At 43.8% G+C, this 19,796-nt stretch overlaps 1 protein-coding gene across 1 annotated transcript in view; it reads left to right on the top strand.

Annotated features, from left to right (window-relative positions):
- LOC115145823 (transmembrane protein 131-like) overlaps positions 1-17,653 on the top strand; it is a 96,567-nt gene extending 78,914 nt beyond the window's left edge. Inside the window, 16 exon segments of the mRNA XM_029687370.2 lie at positions 90-140; positions 1,133-1,242; positions 1,775-1,917; positions 3,575-3,761; positions 5,228-5,413; positions 5,654-5,803; positions 6,093-6,702; positions 6,884-6,999; positions 7,554-7,726; positions 9,028-9,234; positions 11,637-11,715; positions 11,966-12,081; positions 12,417-12,543; positions 15,680-15,756; positions 15,901-16,040; positions 17,108-17,653. Coding sequence (XP_029543230.2) covers positions 90-140; positions 1,133-1,242; positions 1,775-1,917; positions 3,575-3,761; positions 5,228-5,413; positions 5,654-5,803; positions 6,093-6,702; positions 6,884-6,999; positions 7,554-7,726; positions 9,028-9,234; positions 11,637-11,715; positions 11,966-12,081; positions 12,417-12,543; positions 15,680-15,756; positions 15,901-16,040; positions 17,108-17,425 — 2,790 coding nt within the window. The 3' untranslated portion in view covers positions 17,426-17,653.
- Positions 17,654-19,796: the final 2,143 nt, after the last annotated feature.

Below are 19,796 nucleotides of genomic sequence, written 5' to 3'. Positions count from 1 at the left end.
TTTTTGCTCTGACATGCACTGTCAACTGTGGGACCTTAGACAGGTGTGTGCCTTTCCAAATCATGTCCAATCAATTGAATTTACCACAGGTGACCTCCAATCAAGTTGTAGAAACATCTCAAGGGATTATCAATGGAAATGTATGTAAATGTTTTAAAAAAAGGATATTTGCAAACATTTCTAAAACCTGTTTTTGCGTTATGGGGTATTGTGTGTAGATTGATGAGAAAAAAATAATTTTGATCCATTTTAGAATAAGGCTGTGACGTAACAAAATGTGGAGAAAGGGAAGGGGTCTGAATACTTTCCGAATGCACTGTACAGTATTGTGTATCCTGATAATATCGTATCGTGAGGTCCCTGGCAATTCCAAGCCTTAGTGTAGGGTGATGTTGCCCCTAGATGCGGATCTTGGGTCAGTTTCACATTTCCTCCATTAATGGTTAAGGTTAGGACTGGCGGAGGGGAAGCTGATCCTAGATTTGTACCTAGGGGAAATTTCACCCCATTACAATGAAATGACAGGAAATGTTTGCTGCTCCCAAGTGTGGTATTTTATTGACCTATGGTGGATCGCTGGCTAAGTCACCAGCCTTGCGGCAAACATTGAGCAGACATTTCCTGCCTTTTTTTTGCATTATTCTTTGGTCCTAATTGCATTTTGATGCATGTGTTTTAGTAATTCCTTTCTTTTGACACTCCAGCTCAGATTTGTTCTATCCACTCCTAGGGAATCCAGGTTAGTCCTGGGCTAGCACAAATATGTGAACCCCCTGGGGGCCCACCCCCCCAGGAATGGATTGAGATACCCTGCTCTAGTTATGGGAAACCAATGCGGTCTTCAATCATTAGCCTCTCACCTGGTGTCCCAGGTCTGAATCGGTCCATGATTAGTAGAGAATGAAAGCCAAGCGTCTCAGCCCTTTTAGATCAAAATGAATAAGGTTTCATGGACCGGCAAGACCTGATCCTAAATCAGCACTCCTACTCTTGATATGCCTGATACAGACAAACCCAGAAGTTTTTCAGCTGTCCAGGAGACTGCAGTTGAAAAATACTTGCTATATAAAGTGTGCTATGCAGTGATATATGAACCATTTCCACTAACCCACGCCCTCTGTGTTGTCTGCAGGGGGGTGAGGGAGTCCTGCGTTTCCTCCTCCAGCCGTGGGAGAGCAGGGAGGTGGCCGTGGTGTTCACCCCCTCCGAACACAAACCCACCACCACCATCCTACTCATCAGGTACACTATAATTGTCACCTCTACATTATGACACGTTTAGAAATAGTCTTCTGATATTCATATTTCATATGAACTAACAAAGACAAAATGGCCACATAAACAGTACTGTGAATAATTCCCCCCAATTGTTGCACACTGGTACCAGTAGTTGCAGTCTTTCGTGCATGCACGATTTTGATATGAGCACTGATATTACAGTGGTTATTTGCAGTACTATGCGAACATAGATTTGTACGTGATGTTTTTCCACATTTGTGGTTGTTTTGGTCAATAATGTAGCCAAACTAGATGGCACCAGGTATTTTAATGACATTTGACAGATTTGAGTATGGTGCCATGTGCTGTGTGTCTGGTTTTGGTGAATCACAGCATTGGTGACTGTCTAGTGTTGAGTTGCCATTCTGTTCAAGTCTTGTCTGTCACTCTGCTGTTAGAGCGTGAGGAACAGGAAGTCGGGGAGCTGAGACTTGAGCCCGTCTGACTCTCTTTCTCCTTTTTTCTTTCTCTCTTCCTTGGTGTCTCTTTGTCTCAGGAACAACCTGACAGTGTTTGACATGGTGACGGTGCGGGGCCATGGGTCCAAGGAGCTGCTGAGAGTGGGGGGCAAGCTGCCGGGCCCCGGGGCCTCATTACGCTTCAATGTCCCTCAGTCCACCCTCATGGAATGCCGAGACGGTGAGCCAACCACTCGGTTCATTTTATATTTGTAATTTATCCACCTTTCTCTCATTGAGAGAAAATCTAGTTTGTGCTCCTAGTGGCAATAACAACAACCAGGGTTTGATTATATTTAATTTAAGTGCGGTATATGTAGGGCTGGGTGATATGGCCAAAATATCATATCACAATATAAAAAAAGGATGGGATTTTATATTTTTGAATACTAAAAGTTCTACATTTGCTGTATGAGTAATATGTGACCCTAGGCTGGCAACACAAACATTCTAAGTGATTCCAATGGGTCTTTCTCCATTTTGATTTGTTTTATGCTGTTCAATTCAACCAAACATTTTCATACATTTCTGTGTTTCCTGCACTTATTTGAGATGATTTCCACACTGCCACGTAGGGCTGCACGATATGGGCAAACAATCTAGGCCTTATTTTTTTAACCAAATGTTGCAATTGTGATTTGACATGTGATTTAGAGTACAACACTTGGGTGAACTAATGATTATTTTAATTCTATAGTTAGAATATAATAGTGGGCACTTTGAATACAGTGTTGTTTGACATGACAACAAGTTAAAATGCCAGGGAGGAGTTATTGTGACAGGGTAGGAACCAAAGTGTTAATAAGTGTTTCCTAGGAGAATCTATAATCTTTGGCTACATTTAATATTTTCTCTTAGCTACTTCATTAGCTACTTCATGTATCTAACATAATCATGCTTTGCGTATTCCTCTTTGATTTAGAAGAGACTGTTGCACAAACAACATGCTGATTTAGGTTAACACCATCACTGCTATGTTGGTATGCTAGCCAGCTAACTATCGATTAGCATTAGTGGCTAACAAGATTAAGACCCAACTTGCTAAGAAAAGACAAACTAGCTGTTTGCAGATGTAAGAAACACAAACTAAGTGTAATTATAGAATGCTAGTGGATTTATATTAAGAAGCAAAGTGAAAACAGCATCGTTGTCATCAACGTTGTTGCTGTTGCTGTGCTGCATGCAGACTAAACGCAAGTGTCTCGTGGTCGAGGAACAGCAAATGCGCTCCATGAGGGAAAGGGAGAGGGGCTAGGTGTGGAATACCGTTATATCGTAAAACACGGTATACCGCCCAACCCTAAGTGTATGCACTGTATGTAGCTAGATCTTATTAGATGTTTATCAATATTTGAATGCATTACTAATACAATTCATTAGTCAAGGCAAATGACGATGCTTTGTGGTATTGGAAAATTGAATGCAATGCCTTTCAGGTTAATTGTTAGGATATCAAATTTGGAATTCAAACTCAAAAGCCCTTGAATTTGAAACTAGGCTGCTTAATCATTGTCTTCAACTCCTTTTAATGGCATAAAGCAGATTTATTGTAATTAAACAGACAATAAAGCGTGTCTTATCTGTGTGTTCTCCTACCTAGGCTAGTTAATCCTTGGTGGCATATCAAATGTCACCCTATTCCCTTTATAGTGACTTACTTGTTCAAAAGTAGGGACCCTGGTCAAAAGTAGTGCATTATAGAAGGAATAAGGTGCCATTTGGGACTCAGCCCTTGTCTTGCTCTACTGTTCTTAAGAGTGTGTGGCTGGCTACATTCATCTATTTCCTAAGTTCTTTATGCATCAAACAAAAAATGCTTCCTCCCATCTACCTCCCAGGCCTGCGCGCCAACAAGCCTCTGTTTGCCATCCGGAAGAGCTTCAAGGTGGAGAACGCCGGGGAGCTGCCCCTTACGGTCACATCCATGAACATCAACGGTTACAAGTGCCAGGGCTTTGGCTTCGAGGTGCTGCAGTGCATGTCATTCAGCCTGGACCACAACTCCTCGTCCGAGATCACCATTGCGTAAGTCAAATGTCGGAAGAATGGACGCAGATTGTTGTTGAACCTTTTTTTATGTGAACATGTTTTGTATTAACTCAGCAGTAGTGTACATGCTTCAGGTTACTTTCAAGTGAAGGGTACATAAAGTAATGAAAGAAAAATGGATGTATCATTTTTGTATTCAGTCCGAACGTATCAAGACGTTTGTGTTGTTCAGTCGATCATTTGTTGTTATACGAGACATATCAAGTAATTGTTTTTGGACATTTGTATCGCTCATTGACCTTTCATCTCCTTCTCTCCTTTTCCCCCCACTGTCTCAACTTATATTTTCTCTATCTCCACTTCCCCCTCTTTCTTTCCTCTTTGGTTGTCTACCCTCTTGCCCCTTCTCGTAATCTCCCCCACTTCCTTTTCACCTTCCTCTTTTCCCCCTTCATCGCTCGCTTGCTCTCTCTCCTCTTACTCCACCTTCTCCCTCCCCTTCTCTTACTCCACCTTCTCCCTCCCCTTCTCTTACTCCACCTTCTCCCTCCCCTTCTCTTGCTCCACCTTCTCCCTCTCCCTCCCCTTCTCCTGCTCCACCTTCTCCCTCCCCTTCTCTTGCTCCACCTTCTCCCTCCCCTTCTCTTGCTCCAACTTCTCCCTTCCCTTCTCCTGCTCCAACTTCTCCCTTCCCTTCTCCTGCTCCACCTTCTCCCTTCCCTTCTCTTACTCCACCTTCTCCCTCCCCTTCTCTTGCTCCACCTTCTCCCTCCCCTTCTCTTGCTCCACCTTCTCCCTTCCCTTCTCTTGCTCCACCTTCTCCCTCCCCTTCTCTTGCTCCACCTTCTCCCTCCCCTTCTCTTGCTCCACCTTCTCACTCCCTTCTCTTGCTCCACCTTCTCCCTTCCCTTCTCTTGCTCCACCTTCTCCCTCCCCTTCTCTTGCTCCACCTTCTCCCTCCCCTTCTCTTGCTCCACCTTCTCCCTCCCCTTCTCCTGCTCCACCTTCTCCCTCCCCTTCTCTTGCTCCACCTTCTCCCTCCCCTTCTCTTGCTCCACCTTCTCCCTCCCCTTCTCCTGCTCCACCTTCTCCCTCCCTTCTCCTGCTCCACCTTCTCCCTCCCCTTCTCTTGCTCCACCTTCTCCCTCCCCTTCTCTTGCTCCACCTTCTCCCTCCCCTTCTCTTGCTCCACCTTCTCCCTCCCCTTCTCTTGCTCCACCTTCTCCCTCCCCTTCTCCTGCTCCACCTTCTCCCTCCCTTTCTCTTGCTCCACCTTCTCCCTCCCCTTCTCTCTTGCTCCACCTTCTCCCTCCCCTTCGCCTGCTCCACCTTCTCCCTCCCCTTCTCTTGCTCCACCTTCTCCCTCCCCTTCTCTTGCTCCACCTTCTCCCTCCCCTTCTCTTGCTCCACCTTCTCCCTCCCCTTCTCCCTCCCCTTCTCTTGCTCCACCTTCTCCCTCCTTCCTCCCTCTCTTTCTCCACCCCCCTCTCTCCCTCCTCCAGGTTCACTCCAGACTTCACGTCGTCCTGGGTGATCCGGGACCTGACCCTGGTGACGTCGCGCGGCTCATTGTTCCCCTTCACTCTCAACGTGACGCTGCCCCACCACATGCTGCCCCTCTGTGCTCAAGTGGTGCCCAGACCCAGTTGGGAGGAGACATTCTGGGTGGTCACCCTCATCTTCACCTGGTCAGTGCCACCCCGAGACGCATAGATCAGTACTAACTTAGTGCCAACGCTGTGTGAAGAAAAGCCAATGTCGTACACAGCGTCATGATTTTTTTTTTGTTGCATTAAAGAGGTTTCAGGTTGAAAGACAATGGACTTTGACTCCCCAAGCAGATTACCGGTGTCTACTTCTTTCTGTCAATTTGTTGGCACTGGTATCACCAATGAATAACCAGCCATATCCTCTCTCACTCCTCTCAGCTTCTCCCTGGCGGGTGTTTGTCTGATGGCTTTCCACCAGGCCCAGTACATCCTGTCTCAGTTTTCCAGCCCCACCACCCGGAGCATCTACAATTCTGCCCTGTCCCGGGACAACGGCCCCGTCAACAACATCACCCCCAACGGAGTCAAGTAAGACCCGTTTCCAATCAAATATTTGTACCCTACATCAACAGTTTTACATGGTTAATTACCCATATAAAACATGATTCAAGTTAGATGTTTTAGTGGTACTTGATATAACACTCCAGTAAAAGTGTTCCATCAACCATGTTGTAAAAGTAGTTGCATGTTATCTACATAAACCTGAACTAATTTTGTTCTTTAAATGAAGCTTATCACCCATTTGATTAGCTGGTGATAATGCACTGGTATGGGTTTACACATACACAGTCTCTAACTGGTTGTTGTCCGTGTCCAGTAAAATGAAGGGAAGCTGCAAGACGTACGTGGAGACCTGCCACAACTCCGACAAAGGAAAGGGGCGTGGCTCCCCGGCAGTGGTCAACGGCTCCACCCCCCGACCACAGCCCTTCTCCTCTTCCTCCTCCTCCAAGAAGGGTGCCTCCACCACCCCCTCCCAGCCACAGAAGAAACATAAGGTGTCCGTTTACTACGGCAAGTACAAAACCAGCTCCTCCGCCACAGCGGCGACGGCGCCCGAGGAAGAGCGGGAACTAGACCTAACTCCCGACCTGGGAACCCTGGAACCTTACCTGAGCACGGACGCCTGCAACAACAACGAGCCCACGTTCCTCTGTGAAATCGACGTTAAGAAAACGACACAGCACTTTAAGGAAGTTCCCCCACAGAGCGCCGCCCAGGGGGAGGACAGCAAGGGGCCAGCGGCGGTTATGTTTCCCGTGGAAACACAAGCCGGCTTCCCCGACAATGTCACTGTGGGCCCGGGCCCCCGACCTGGTCTCCTGCTGTGCAGCCCCGTGACAGAGAAAGGGTACGACCTCGGTACACATTCGCAGTTTGCAGAGAAGAGGGACACAACAGAGAAAAGGGACAACTCTGAGCTGGAGGTGATACACAGGGTGATCAATTGGTTATTACTTGGTTTTATTTGATAGCTCGCTCTGATTGATGCTTGTAGCCTGGTTTCTCCTACAGCTCTGTCGAGATTTTTTTGTGTGCAATCTAAGTACTTCAGTGCAGCGTGTGGAAATGTGAATGTAATCTTTCTCTCGTTCTCTGTCCCTCCAGACCAAAGAGGATGGTAAAAGCCAGAGGAAGAAGGCAGAGAAGGCGGAGGCTGGTGTCCCAGCCGGGAACAACAAGGCAAAAAAGAGTCGCAAGAAGAACACAGAGGGGATTTCTGGGTACCTGGCATCTTCAAATCGATAGACGGCGATAGACAGCGTGCTCACTTACAAATTAATCTTGACAAATGGTTTGGTGCAGAATTCCATTTTGTAAAATCTATAGAGAATGAAATTGACAGCACTCAAAGCACTTAATATTTTCTAACTGGGTAGAAAGTGAAATGGTGAATTTGATTATTTCGATTTGGGATTGATTTAAATTTAAGAAACAACCTTTAATTAGCTATCCTCAGCAGGCGTTTATAGTAGAACATTCAGCTGTGTTGAAGGTTTGTAACCCTGTTGATTGTAGGGGCGGCAGGGTAGCCTAGTGGTTAGAGCGTTGGACTAGTAACCGAAAGGTTGCAAGTTCGAATCCCCGAGCTGACAAGGTACAAATCTGTCGTTCTGCCCCTGAACAGGCAGTTAACCCACTGTTCCTAGGCCGTCATTGAAAATAAGAATTTGTTCTTAACTGACTTGCCTAGTAAAATAAAAAAAAAATAAAAGTAGGATCACTGCAGGAAATGAAAGACATTGAAAAGGGACATTGGTCTTTGCTGTTCCCACAGGCTACCTGAACACAGCGTGGTTGTGATGTCAGTGCAGGAGAGGGAACCAGAGTGGAGAACGGGAGAACAACAACAGAATATGAACGGAACCCGCACTCGGAACCGCTGCTCCACAGGAAAAACAGACGCACCAAAGCCCAGCCCCAACCCCGGCAGCCCCCTCAAACAGAACGGTGGGTACATATACATACACACACCAGGGTTTCCGTTAGGAAAATGTGGCGGCGGAAATTTGACCAGCAACCTTTTAATTGACCGGACATTTAAGAAATCTGCCTGACTCATGCATTGGGTGCGTAACTGATTAGGGCGCCCACCCATGGTTCGCAGAATGACAGAAATCACATAGATGGTGGTAATTCATATTAACAGAATATGCAAGTCGAGAATGCAACGTGCGGAATACCGAATCCCGATGGCACTTTGAAGATGTTAGAAGAACTGTCCACATGTACTTTTCCTCAGCCAAGAAGAAGAATAACGAACAGCAAAATCACTAGCCTATGTCAATTACTATCCCCCATGGTATAAACGTTTACCTATTCTATTGGTCAGCTTATCGAGAAAGAAATGGCCTATTCCAAACATACTCTGGGACAGTTGTGAGACGATGGATCCCAAATTCATACAACCAGTAGGCCTAGGCTATATTTAAAAAAAATAATCTGTTAAAAAGCAATGAGTTTGACTCAACAGATCACAACGTTTAGCTTAAAATGGTGATCAACTATTATTTCTTCACATTATACGCGCAGCGAAGCGCACAACTCAGTAGGCTACGCACAAATGTTCGTTCCATAACGCAACTGTCAGCACACATGCGAGCAGTTTCATATTTTATAGGCCAAGAACAGGCTATTACCGGATAACGGAAACCCTGACAAACTCAAACACACACATACACTCAAAAAGATGGGACATCTATGGTTACACCCCTCAGCCACTTGATAACCTGTGGCTATATCTGCCAGTCTGTGGTTAACTTCACCAAAGTTAAACCCTACCCCTCACCTAAACCACCATCCTGTTAAAAGCATTCTGCTGTGTCTGTGATGATGATATGGACATCTCTAAGTGTCTTTACACCCGACTGACCACAAGAAGGTGCCAAAGTGCCTTTTTTCTTTTTCAACACATTGACATGGTAGATGTTACAGTACATGTCCAGTTTTGCCACTTTATCAGAAACATTGGGAATTCCCAATTAAATGCGATGGCTAATGACGAGAGTGAATGACATTTTATATTGAATATTGGACAGTCCTCAGCATCTCTTTCTTTCTTTACATTTTACATTTTCATTTAAACAGTTGGAAACAGAAGGGAAGATATGCAAGTGGGAGAACCTTAGGAAGGTTGGCCATGGGGATTGAAGGGATTGAGCGGTATATTTGACTGGCCTTGGAGTGTTACTGCATCGGCCACAGGCTTTACACAGTCCTCAACATCTCTTGCCCTCCTTCCTGTTCTATAGGTGTGTGTCTGGTGCGGCCACGGCGGAAGTGTGTGGAGCGGCGCGTGGCTTGCGAATCGGGCTCAGACTCGGGCAGCTCATCAGGTAGCGTGCGGGCTAGCCGCGGCAGCTGGGGCAGCTGGAGTTCTGCCAGCAGCGTTGAGGGAGACAAGGACCCCGACGCCCCGCACCACCGCACACACCACTGCACTACCTCAGCCAGGAAAAGTATGAACGCACTACTGCAGTATGCACGCTCACACACACATACACACACTGCACTATATACAACACACACAAGCACACTTTTATCTATACACCGAGTATACAGTACATGAGGCTCTTTCCATGACATAGACGGACCAGGTGAATCCAGGTGAAAGCTATGAACCCTTATTGATGTCACTTGTTAAATCCACTTCAATCAGTGTAGATGAAGGGGAGGAGACAGGTTAAAGATGGATTTACAATTATGGATTATGTGTGTATGTGTGCATTCAGAGGGAATGGGCAAGACAAAAGATTGAAGTGCCTTTGAAAAGGTGTATGGTGGTAGATGCCAAGCGCACCAGTTTTGTGTGTCAAGAACTGCAACACTGCTGGGTTTTTCACATGTGTGCATCAAGAATGGTCCATCACCCAAAGGACATCCAACTGTGGGAAGCATTGGAGTGAACATGACCTTGTATCTCTGTGGAATGCTTTCAACAACTTGCAGAGTCCTTGCCCCGACGAATTGAGGTTGTTCTGAGGGCAAAAGGGGGTTGCAACTCAATATTAGGAAGGTGTTCCCAATGTTTTGTACACTCAGTGTATACACATTCTCCCCACTCGCTACTGCAGCACCTTGGACAGGGAAACACTGTCACAACCACTGCGCTGCTCTTATCAGGAAACGTGCCCCTAGAGCAGGGCTCTTCAACCCTGTTCCAGGAGAGCTACCGTCCTGTAGGTCTTCACTTTAACCCTAATCTAGCGCCACGGTTAGTTAATAACAATAGTTTTTCACATAGTTGGCTTGGGGATTTGAACCAACGACCTTTCGGTTACTGGCCCAACCGCTAGGCTACCTGCAGGAAGGGTTGGAGAACCCTGCCCTAGAGTCGCAGATTAACTTTAGGGAATGTGTTTTTTCCCCCTGGTCCCTACATATTGCACCTTTACTATTCCCAACTCTCTCTCCGTCTCATCTGTTGCTCTGTCTTTCATCAGCATAGCCACGTGTCTCCATTCCATCCCGCACATGTGCTTCTCATCAAAATGTCCCCTTTCACTCCAGAATAGTAGGTCCGGACCTATGCTCTGGAGCTCCGAGGCCTGGGGGAAGGGGGGTGGGGTTGGAAGTGGGACTGGAGACTCTACAGAGCACCGTGGTGCTGGGTTAGGTTAGGCCAGATGTTTTCTTGTCCTTTGGCTCTGAGTGACTTTGTCTGTCTTGTTTAGGGCTGAGATTCTCAAATTCCCCATCTCTGAATCCACCTCAGTGTACACCTCATCAGACATGGAAATGTTGCATCCATCTTTCACCTCACCTGTTCTCCATCTCTCTTTTTCTCTGCCCATTTTTCTCTCTCCCTCTTTCTCTGTCTACAGCACTCTCTCTCAGCCATCTATTTCCTGTGTTTTGAGGGGTGCAAAATCCACTTGTCACTTAAATCTCTTACTCTGATGACTCTTTCTCACACTTGCTAGTGCCATTGGTTTTTTCTCGTTGACGTAAGGACCCCAGAAATGTTTCTAATGACCTGCCAAACCCACTCTGGTAATGGCTGAAATGGGCTCAATGGAATACATTGGTTTTCCTGTGCATCTATAAGAACGCTTAACACAACGTCTGGGATTTAACGCACCGTCTCGACAGTTACATCACAAGAAAGATAATCTTATTTTGATCGGTTTAGATTTATGTGCAATCGAAGAAGAAGAAAAAAAGTAATGATTTAGTTCAAATGTTTGCAAACTAGTGGCACTGAAGTCAAAGCAACTTCTGAAAATGAAAGCTTCGATTATAGTGATATTATGTCTGATCTCGCAAACAATGGAAAGCAGGTATAAATAGGTGTAATCCAGAGCTAGTGTTTTTATTTGAAAAACGCATGGTTATCCTTCTCTTGACACACTTGTTGAATTATGCAAGAGAACATGACAACAATAATGAATCATTCATGAGGCTGTCTAGACAGTGCAGGTAAGTGCAGGTAGGCCCTTTATATAAATGTATTAATGAATGCAAATACACCCAGGCAAATGAGGCACGTAATATTGTTAATTCTATCACAAAGTATTAAAAAAATACCTGGGAATAAAAAAAAATGTAATACCTGAATTCCCACCAAAATGCCTGAACTCCATTCGTTATTTGTCCGTGCCAGTTCAATGTTTTATGTGCAAAAATTCAGTCAATATCTGATTGATTAAACTAAAAATCTAAAAGTTAATATTTTTTTTACTGTTGCATTTATTAGAATTGTTATTTAAACGTTTGAACAATTTCGATTAACATTACTACTCCCACGCTCTCTCTCCCTCTCTGACGCAGATATAGTAGAAAAAGGATGAATGAACTAACATGTTTTCATTAGAAAGCAGGGTCAGAGTTGTGATTTGTAGCTGTGTGTCTGTGTCCACAGGGGACTCCATGCAGTACGGCGTCTACCCAGCTGAGAGGGACTGCTACCAGACCATGAACTCCACCTACAAGGCCCAGAGGTACACACACACACACACACACACATTAACTGATTTAATCGCACAAACACAGACAGATAAATACACACATGTGTTTCAAGAAGTGTACTATCATTCTAAAAGTCCTTACTGACAAAGACACTTTGATCCTATCAACCCTAATGGAGAAGTCAAAGTTCCAATAATAATGATCATTATTGATGTACATTTTTTAAGTGCTTTTCATTACACACATAATCTCAAAGTGCTATATATGTCCCCTGGTGTGCAGCATGAATAACCTGTACAGGAAGGAGCCTTGCCAAAGCCCAACAGAGCCCGCCCCAGTGCCCCCCAGCTTTGCTCCCTGCTTCGCTTCTGTAGAAGCCCGCACGGACAGCACCATGGGTGAGTGAAGTGCTCAGTCAATAAATGTTGACATACCTGGACATCAGAATCTGTGTGTAAAATGTCTTGTCTGTTATAAATAGAAAGTTGATCTCAAAAAGGGAAGTGCTATAAAATTAGCATGCAAGGGTATTGTTTTGTTTGTCATTGCATAAATGTGTTTCACGAATGAGTGCGATTGCTGTAAATGTTTGATGTCATAAATCGGGGATGACCAACCCTCTTTCTGGACAGCCAAGTATGCAGGCTTTTTCTCCAACCCTACTATAAAGCCTGTGTTACTGCTTACCTTGTTATAAATGCTCTATGTTAATTGTTTCCCTCTTCTCTCTCAGATGTGGCTGGCCTGTATTTTCCTGAGGAGACTTGGTCGGCTCCCTCTGTGCCCCTCACCAATGAGTTCAGGTACAATGCCTCAGAGGCCGTGCCCTACGTACCTCAAGCCTCAGCCCCCTTCAATGGGTATGTCACTAAGCCGAGAGGGAATTTACAAATGGTGTCTTTTCTACAATCATGTTGTAGCTTAGGAAGCCATTTTGATTGTCAGGCCATGTCGATCATACAGCTATTGTATACAGTAAGCATTTGCCTATGAACCAGAGTTTATAGACCTGAGGTGGTGTGCCCTAGTAGGAAGTCGACTGTGTGCAGCTCACCCTGCACTATTACCTCAAAGATTTAAAAAAAACATTCTCATGTCTACCTACTTCTCATAAGCTTCCCAGTAAAGCAATTAAAACAATCAAGAATGCCAGGAGAGTGCTAAAAATAGCCCACATTAACATATGCATCCTAAGAAACAAGGTTCATGAAATAACTTGCTAATAATAGATGACATTCATATTCTAAAACTCACTTAGATAATACCTTTGATGAAAGGTGGTAGCAATACATAGTTATAACATCTACAGAAAAGACAGAAATGCCAGTGGTGGAGGTGTTGCTGTCTATATTCAGAGCCACATTCCTGTAAAGCTTAGAAAGGATCTCATGTTAAATACTGTTGAAGTAATATGGCTTCAGACTCACCAGCGTCACCTAAAGCCCATTCGGGTGGGAAGCTGCTATAGACCACAAACTGCTAACAGTCAGTAACTGGATAATATGTGTGAAATGCTTGATAATGTATGTGATATCAATAGAGGTATATTTTTCTGGGTGACCTTAATATTGACTGGCTTTCATCAAGCTTCCCACTCAAGAAAAAGCTTCAAACTGTAACCAGTGACTGCAACCTTTATTTAACTAGGCAAGTCAGTTTAAGAACAAATACTTATTTACAATGACGGCCTACCCAGGACAAACCTGGACGATGCTGGGCCAATTGTGCGTCGCCCTATGGGACTCCCAATCACGGCCGTATGGGATACAGCCTGGATTCGAACTGTAGTGACGCCTCTTGCACTGAGATGCAGTGCCTTAGACCGCTGCACCACCCCCACTCTGGGTTCATCAGTCAACCTACCAGGGTATTTACAAACAGCATAGGAATGAATTCATCAACATGTGTTTATCACATCTTTACTAATGCTGCAGACATTTGCTTTAAAGCAGTATCCAAATCCATCGAATGTAGTGATCACAATATAGTAGCCATATTTAGGAAAACCAAAGTTCCAAAGGCTGGGCCTAATATAGTGTATAAGATGTCATACAAGACGTTTTGTAGTGATTCCTATGTTGATGATGTAAAGAATATTTGCTGGTGTGTGGTGTGTAATGAAGAGCAACCAGACGCTGCACTTGACACGTTTATGAAATTGCTTTTTCCAGTTACTAATAAGCACGCACCCATTAAGAAAATAACTGTAAAAATGGATAAATCCCTGTGGATTGATGAGGAATTGAAACATTTTATGGTTGAGAGGGATGTGGCAAATGGAATGGCAAATAAGTCTGGCTGCACAACCTATTGGCAAATGTACAGTACTGCAAACTGAGACATCATGTGACTAAGCTGAATGAAAAGAATAAACTATCCTATGAAACAAAGATAAATGAAGGATGGTAAATACGCTTTGCAGCACCTTGCCAGCTACTTTAATGATTTGTTTTCATCGGCAAGATTAGCAAACTTAAGCATGACATGCCAGCAACAAACGCTGACACGACACGTCCAAGTATATCTGACCAAATTATGAAAGACAAGCATTGTCATTTTGAATTCTGAAAAGTGAGTGTGGAAGAGGTGAAAAAATCCACCTGGGTCTGACAACTTGGATGGAAAATTGCTGAGGATAATAGCGTACAATATTGTGACTCCTATTTACCATATTTTCATTCTAAGCCTATAAGAGAATGTGTATCTCAGGCCTAGAGGGAAGCAAAAGTCATTCCGCTACCCAAGAATTGTAAAGCCCCTTAACTGGCTCAAATAGCCGACCAGTCAGCCTGTTACCAAATTGTGTTCGACCATATTTATTTGTATTTATGCTACAATGCTATTTTACAGTAAACATATTGACAACAGACTTTCAACACTTTATAGGGAAGGACATTCAACATGCACGGCACTTACACAAATGACTGATTGGCTGAGAGAAATTGATAATAAAAAGATTGTAGTAGTTGTTTTGTTAGACTTCTGTGCGGCTTTTGACATTATCGATCATAGTCTGCTGCTGGAAGAGCGTATGTGTTATGGCTTGACACCCCCAAATATATTGTTGATAAAGAGTTACCTGTCTAACAGAACACAAAGGTTGTTCTTTAATGGAAGCCTCCAACAAAATCCAGATAGATACAGAGAATTCCTGATTCCATGTATGCGGATGACTCAACACTTTACCCGTCAGCTACTACAGCGAGTGAAATTACTGAAACGCTTAACAAAAAGCTGCCGTCAGTTTCAGAATGGGTTGCAAGAAATACGTTTTTCCTAAATATTTCTAAAACTAAAAGCATTGTATTTGGGACAAATGATTCACTAAGCCCTAAACCTCAACTACATATTCTAATGAATAATGTGGAAATTGAGCAAGTTGAGGTGACTAAACTGCTTGGAGGTGTTGATGCAACAGTAGCTAAGATGGGGAGAAGTCTGTCCATAATAAAGCGCTGCTCTGCCTTCTTAAAACCACTAAGTCAAGAACAGACTATGGGAGGCGCGAACAGACTATGAGAGGCGCGAACAGACTATGAGAGGCGCACAGTGCTACATAGAGCCATGGCTACATGGAACTCTATTCCACGTCAGGTAACTGATGCAAGCAGTGGAATCAGATATATATATATGCATTTTTAAAAAGAAAAATACACCTTATGGAACAGCGGGGACTGTGAAGAGACACAGGCATACACATAACACACGCACTCTACACACGCGTATGGCTTTTGTATTGTTGATATGTGGTACTGGAGTAGTGGCCTGAGTGCACAGACTTAATGTGTTGTGAAATGTAATGTCATTTAATATTTGTAATTATATGTAAATGCCTTAATGTTGCTGGACTCCAGGGATCCTTAATAAATGCAAATGTGTTTACCCCTGTGATGTGGTTACCTGTCAAATCATATACTTTTTTTATTGTGAAATTATGTGTGTTAGCTCAGTTACGATTTTGTGTTTTCGTTAATGTATATTTGTGTTCTTGAACAGCTTCCCTTGGAACAGTGCCAACAGCCAATGTAACAGCCCGTATGCATACTCTGGCCAGGGCAACTACATGTCAGCAGGTAGGCGTCAAATCTACTGTGTTATTGTGTGTAAAATGTCTTATACAGGTCTCCCTTGAAAAGGGCGTTTGAGCTCAATGGTACAACCTGGTGAAATATCATGGGAAAAACACTTACCATTGTATCTGTACCATCGGTCCACAGGCAACACCAACTTCCACAACAGTTTCCCGTGCCAGCCAGAGAGCCAGGCGGTAGCCTACAGCCACCGGCCCAGCTGGAGCGAGGAGTGTTCCCAGGAGGCTCCCTCATCCTGGGATACAGCCGGCTGTGTGGGCAGCAAGGTAAACCCCCGGGACCCGCTGCTGGCTCCATTCAACCTAATCCCCCTAATATCTATCATTACTGTCCCCGTCTGCCTCAGTCAATGACCTAGTCCTAACCACGACTTCGTGCAGGTTTACTAAGTGTCTGCACCAAAGAAAAAGCTAAAACAGGAAACTGCCTTCATTTACACTTTACATTTTTCTTCAAACCTTTATTTTGCCCTTTTGATCCGTCCGCAATGTTTAACTCCTTGTTGAAAAAGGCACGTGCAAACACTTAGTAAATCTCTCTCAGTTAAGCTTATTATTTAATATGATATATTTATGATTTGAATATAAAGTATAAAGGATTGTTTGGAATTATTTAAGTGGAAAATGAATGTAAGTGTTATTGTAACTCATCTGAATCTGTGGAGCTACCGTTTTGTTGACTGTCTGTTTTCTGAAACGCCCTTGGCCTCTGTAACCTCTGTTTTTCCCTTGTGGTGTGCTGTCTGTGGTTACCAAATTTAACATCACAATCGAACTGTGTGATTTATAACAAAGCAAATAGAGCTTATAAAATAGGAACTGCAATCTCTGCGGTTTGATGGGAATCTAAGGAGTGAGGCTTTGTCTTCTTCTCTTGAGTGGAAAACGTCCACTTTTTACAAACTACCCACCGTGGTTCTCGCCTCAGCATGGGTCAATACAATGTTGATCATAGTCTTTTTGGCTGTACTCATTGACAGTCTCTCTAGTCATTTTTGAAATCTCATTTTGAAATCTCACAGTATCAACTTTACTGTAGCTTTCTTTTATGCTTGCTACGTTACTGCAGACACAGTTGTCTGTGCCATCCGATTGGTCAGCGGTAGACCTATAGAGCACTTGATTTTCTCTTTGGGCCCGCTGTGAACGCAGAGTTTGTACCTTCAGACACATTCAAACATAGCTTCTCATAAACTTTACTTTTAGATTTTTGCCATCAAGGAAGTGTCCAGCAACATTTAATACGATCATTTCTTTGTCAAATAAATGGTGCCATATCTTTTCTAAACCATATTTTGTTTCTCTCTCTCTCTCTCGCTTTGTTTCCCCTGTAGCCATATTTCCCTGGCACCAGGAGCCTGTCCCCCATGTCCAGTCTGTTCGGTTCCATCTGGACCCCCCAGAGTGAGCCATACCAAAGCCACTTCCAGCCCGAGCGCTCAGTCCCCATGTCCCCAGTGTGCCCCGTCTGCCCCATCACCCCACCTCACGCCCCCTTCAACCGGGAGCCCGGGGGCATGTGCCGCCCCAAGCAATACTCCAGCTTCAACCCTTTCGGCCCCCACATGAACCTGGACATTTGGAACACCTCATCCAACCGCAGCTCAAACTCGCAGCTGTCCAACGACTCAGGCTACTGCGGCGACGTTTAATAAAAACCTGGCATAACCGACGACAACAAACAAAAACGATGCTATAAAATAAAGAAACAAGAAATGAATGTGCTTTTATCGATAATGGGGGAAAAATGTGAATATTCCTTTACTTTTATGTTCCTTTTTTTTTCAAATGTTCAATGTTGTGAAAAGTTAAGCATTTGTTGTATATTTTTCTAGATGTTTTGCAGTTTTGATCATAGAAAATAAAAAAAGTAAAAAAAGTTTTGTACTTGATGTCTTGTTTGCTTTGTCCCCCATGCTACAACTATTTAGAATATGGCAGTAACCGAAGGACCGCGTAAGCCTGTTATCTTTGCCATCCATCAAAATCACTTTCATACAGCAGTGTAAATTGCTTTTCAAAAACAATTATAACCAGAAAATGTCACAGAATTCAAATGTACAGTCGTGGCCAAAAGTTTTGAGAATGACACAAATATTAATTTCCACAAAATTTGCTGCTTCAGTGTCTTCAGATATTTTTGTCAGATGTTACTATGGAATACTGAAGTATAATTACAAACATTTCATAAGTGTCAAAGGCTTTTATTGACAATTACATTAAGTTTATGCAAAGAGTCAATATTTGCAGTGTTGACCCTTCTTTTTCAAGACCTCTGCAATCTGCTCTGGCATGCTGTCAATTAACTTCTGGGCCACATCCTGACTAATGGCAGCCCATTCTTGCATAATCAATGCTTGGAGTTTGTCATAATTTGTGGGTTTTTGTTTGTCCACCTGCCTCTTGAGGATTGACCACAAGTTCTCAATGGGATTAAGGTCTGGGGAGTTTCCTGGCCATGGACCCAAAATATATTTTGTTCCTCAAGCCACTTAGTTATCACTTTTGCCTTATGGCAAGGTGCTCCATCATGGTGGAAAAGGCATTGTTCGTCACTAAACTGTTCCTGGATGGTTGGGAGAAGTTGCTCTCGGAGGATGTGTTGGTACCATTCTTTATTCATGGCTGTGTTCTTAGGCAAAATTGTGAGTGAGCCCACTCCCTTGGCTGAGAAGCAACCCCACACATGAATGGTCTCAGGATGCTTTACTGTTGGCATGACACAGGACTGATGGTAGCGCTCACCTTGTCTTCTCTGGACAAGCTTTTTTCCGGATGCCCCAAACAATCGGAAAGGGGATTCATCAGAGAAAATGACTTTATCCCAGTCCTCAGCAGTCCAATCCCTGTACCTTTTGCAGAATATCAGTCTGTTCCTGATGTTTTTCCTGGAGAGAAGTGGCTTCTTTGCTGCCCTTCTTGACACCAGGCCATCCTCCAAAAGTCTTCGCCTCACTGTGCATGCAGATGCACTCACACCTGCCTGCTGCCATTCCTGAGCAAGCTCTGTACTGGTGGTGCCCCGATCCCGCAGCTGAATCAACTTTACTTTCTTGGGCGCCCTGACACCTTCTTCACAACAATTGAATCGCTCTCCTTAAAGTTCTTGATGATCCGATAAATGGTTGATTTAGGTGCAATCTTATTGGCAGCAATATCCTTGCCTGTGAAGCCCTTTTTGTGCAAAGCATTGAGGGCACATGTTTCCTTGCAGGTAACCATGGTTGATAGAGGAAGAACAATGATTCCAAGCACCACCCTCCTTTTGAAGCTTCCAGTCTGTTATTCGAACTCAATCAGCATGACAGTGTGATCTCTAGCCTTGTCCTCGTCAACACTCACACCTGTGTTAACGAGAGAATCACTGACATGATGTCAGCTGGTCCTTTTGTGGCAGGGCTGAAAAGCAGTGGAAATGTTTTTGGGGGATTCAGTTCATTTACATGGCAAAGAGGGACTTTGCAATTCATCTGATCACTCTTCATAACATTCTGGAGTATATGCAAATTGCCATCATACAAACTGAGTCAGCAGACTTTGTGAAAATGTATATTTGTGTCATTCTCAAAACTTTTGGCCACGACTGTACAACAGGTGATGCCCTAATAATATACAGTGAAACTAAGTGAAATAGAGACCAAACCAAGTAATCAATTGATTCAAATCACTGTGCACAATTGATATCAATCAATTAAAAGTATGTTTATAAAAGTCAAATTTTTAAGATATGAGGATATTCGTTGTTGATCTTCAACCATGAATTGAACTATACTGAACAAAAATAAACGCAACATGTAACAATTTCAAGTTCATATAATGAAATCAGTCAATTTAAATACATTCATTAGGCCCTAATCAAGGGGCTGGGATGGCATAAGCCCACCCACTTGGGAGGCAGGCCCAGACAATCTGAATGAGTTTTTCCCCACAAAAGGGCTTTATTACAGACAGAAATAGCTGTCTGGGTGGCTGGTCTTAGACCATGTGGAGATCTGTTATTGTCCCCACCACAAGGTGCACCTG

Source organism: Oncorhynchus nerka, linkage group LG18 (genome assembly GCF_034236695.1).
Source record: "Oncorhynchus nerka isolate Pitt River linkage group LG18, Oner_Uvic_2.0, whole genome shotgun sequence".
Taxonomy (NCBI): Eukaryota; Metazoa; Chordata; class Actinopteri; order Salmoniformes; family Salmonidae; genus Oncorhynchus; species Oncorhynchus nerka.
Note: the sequence above shows the minus strand (reverse complement) of the source record. Positions and strands in the feature narration are given on the sequence as shown.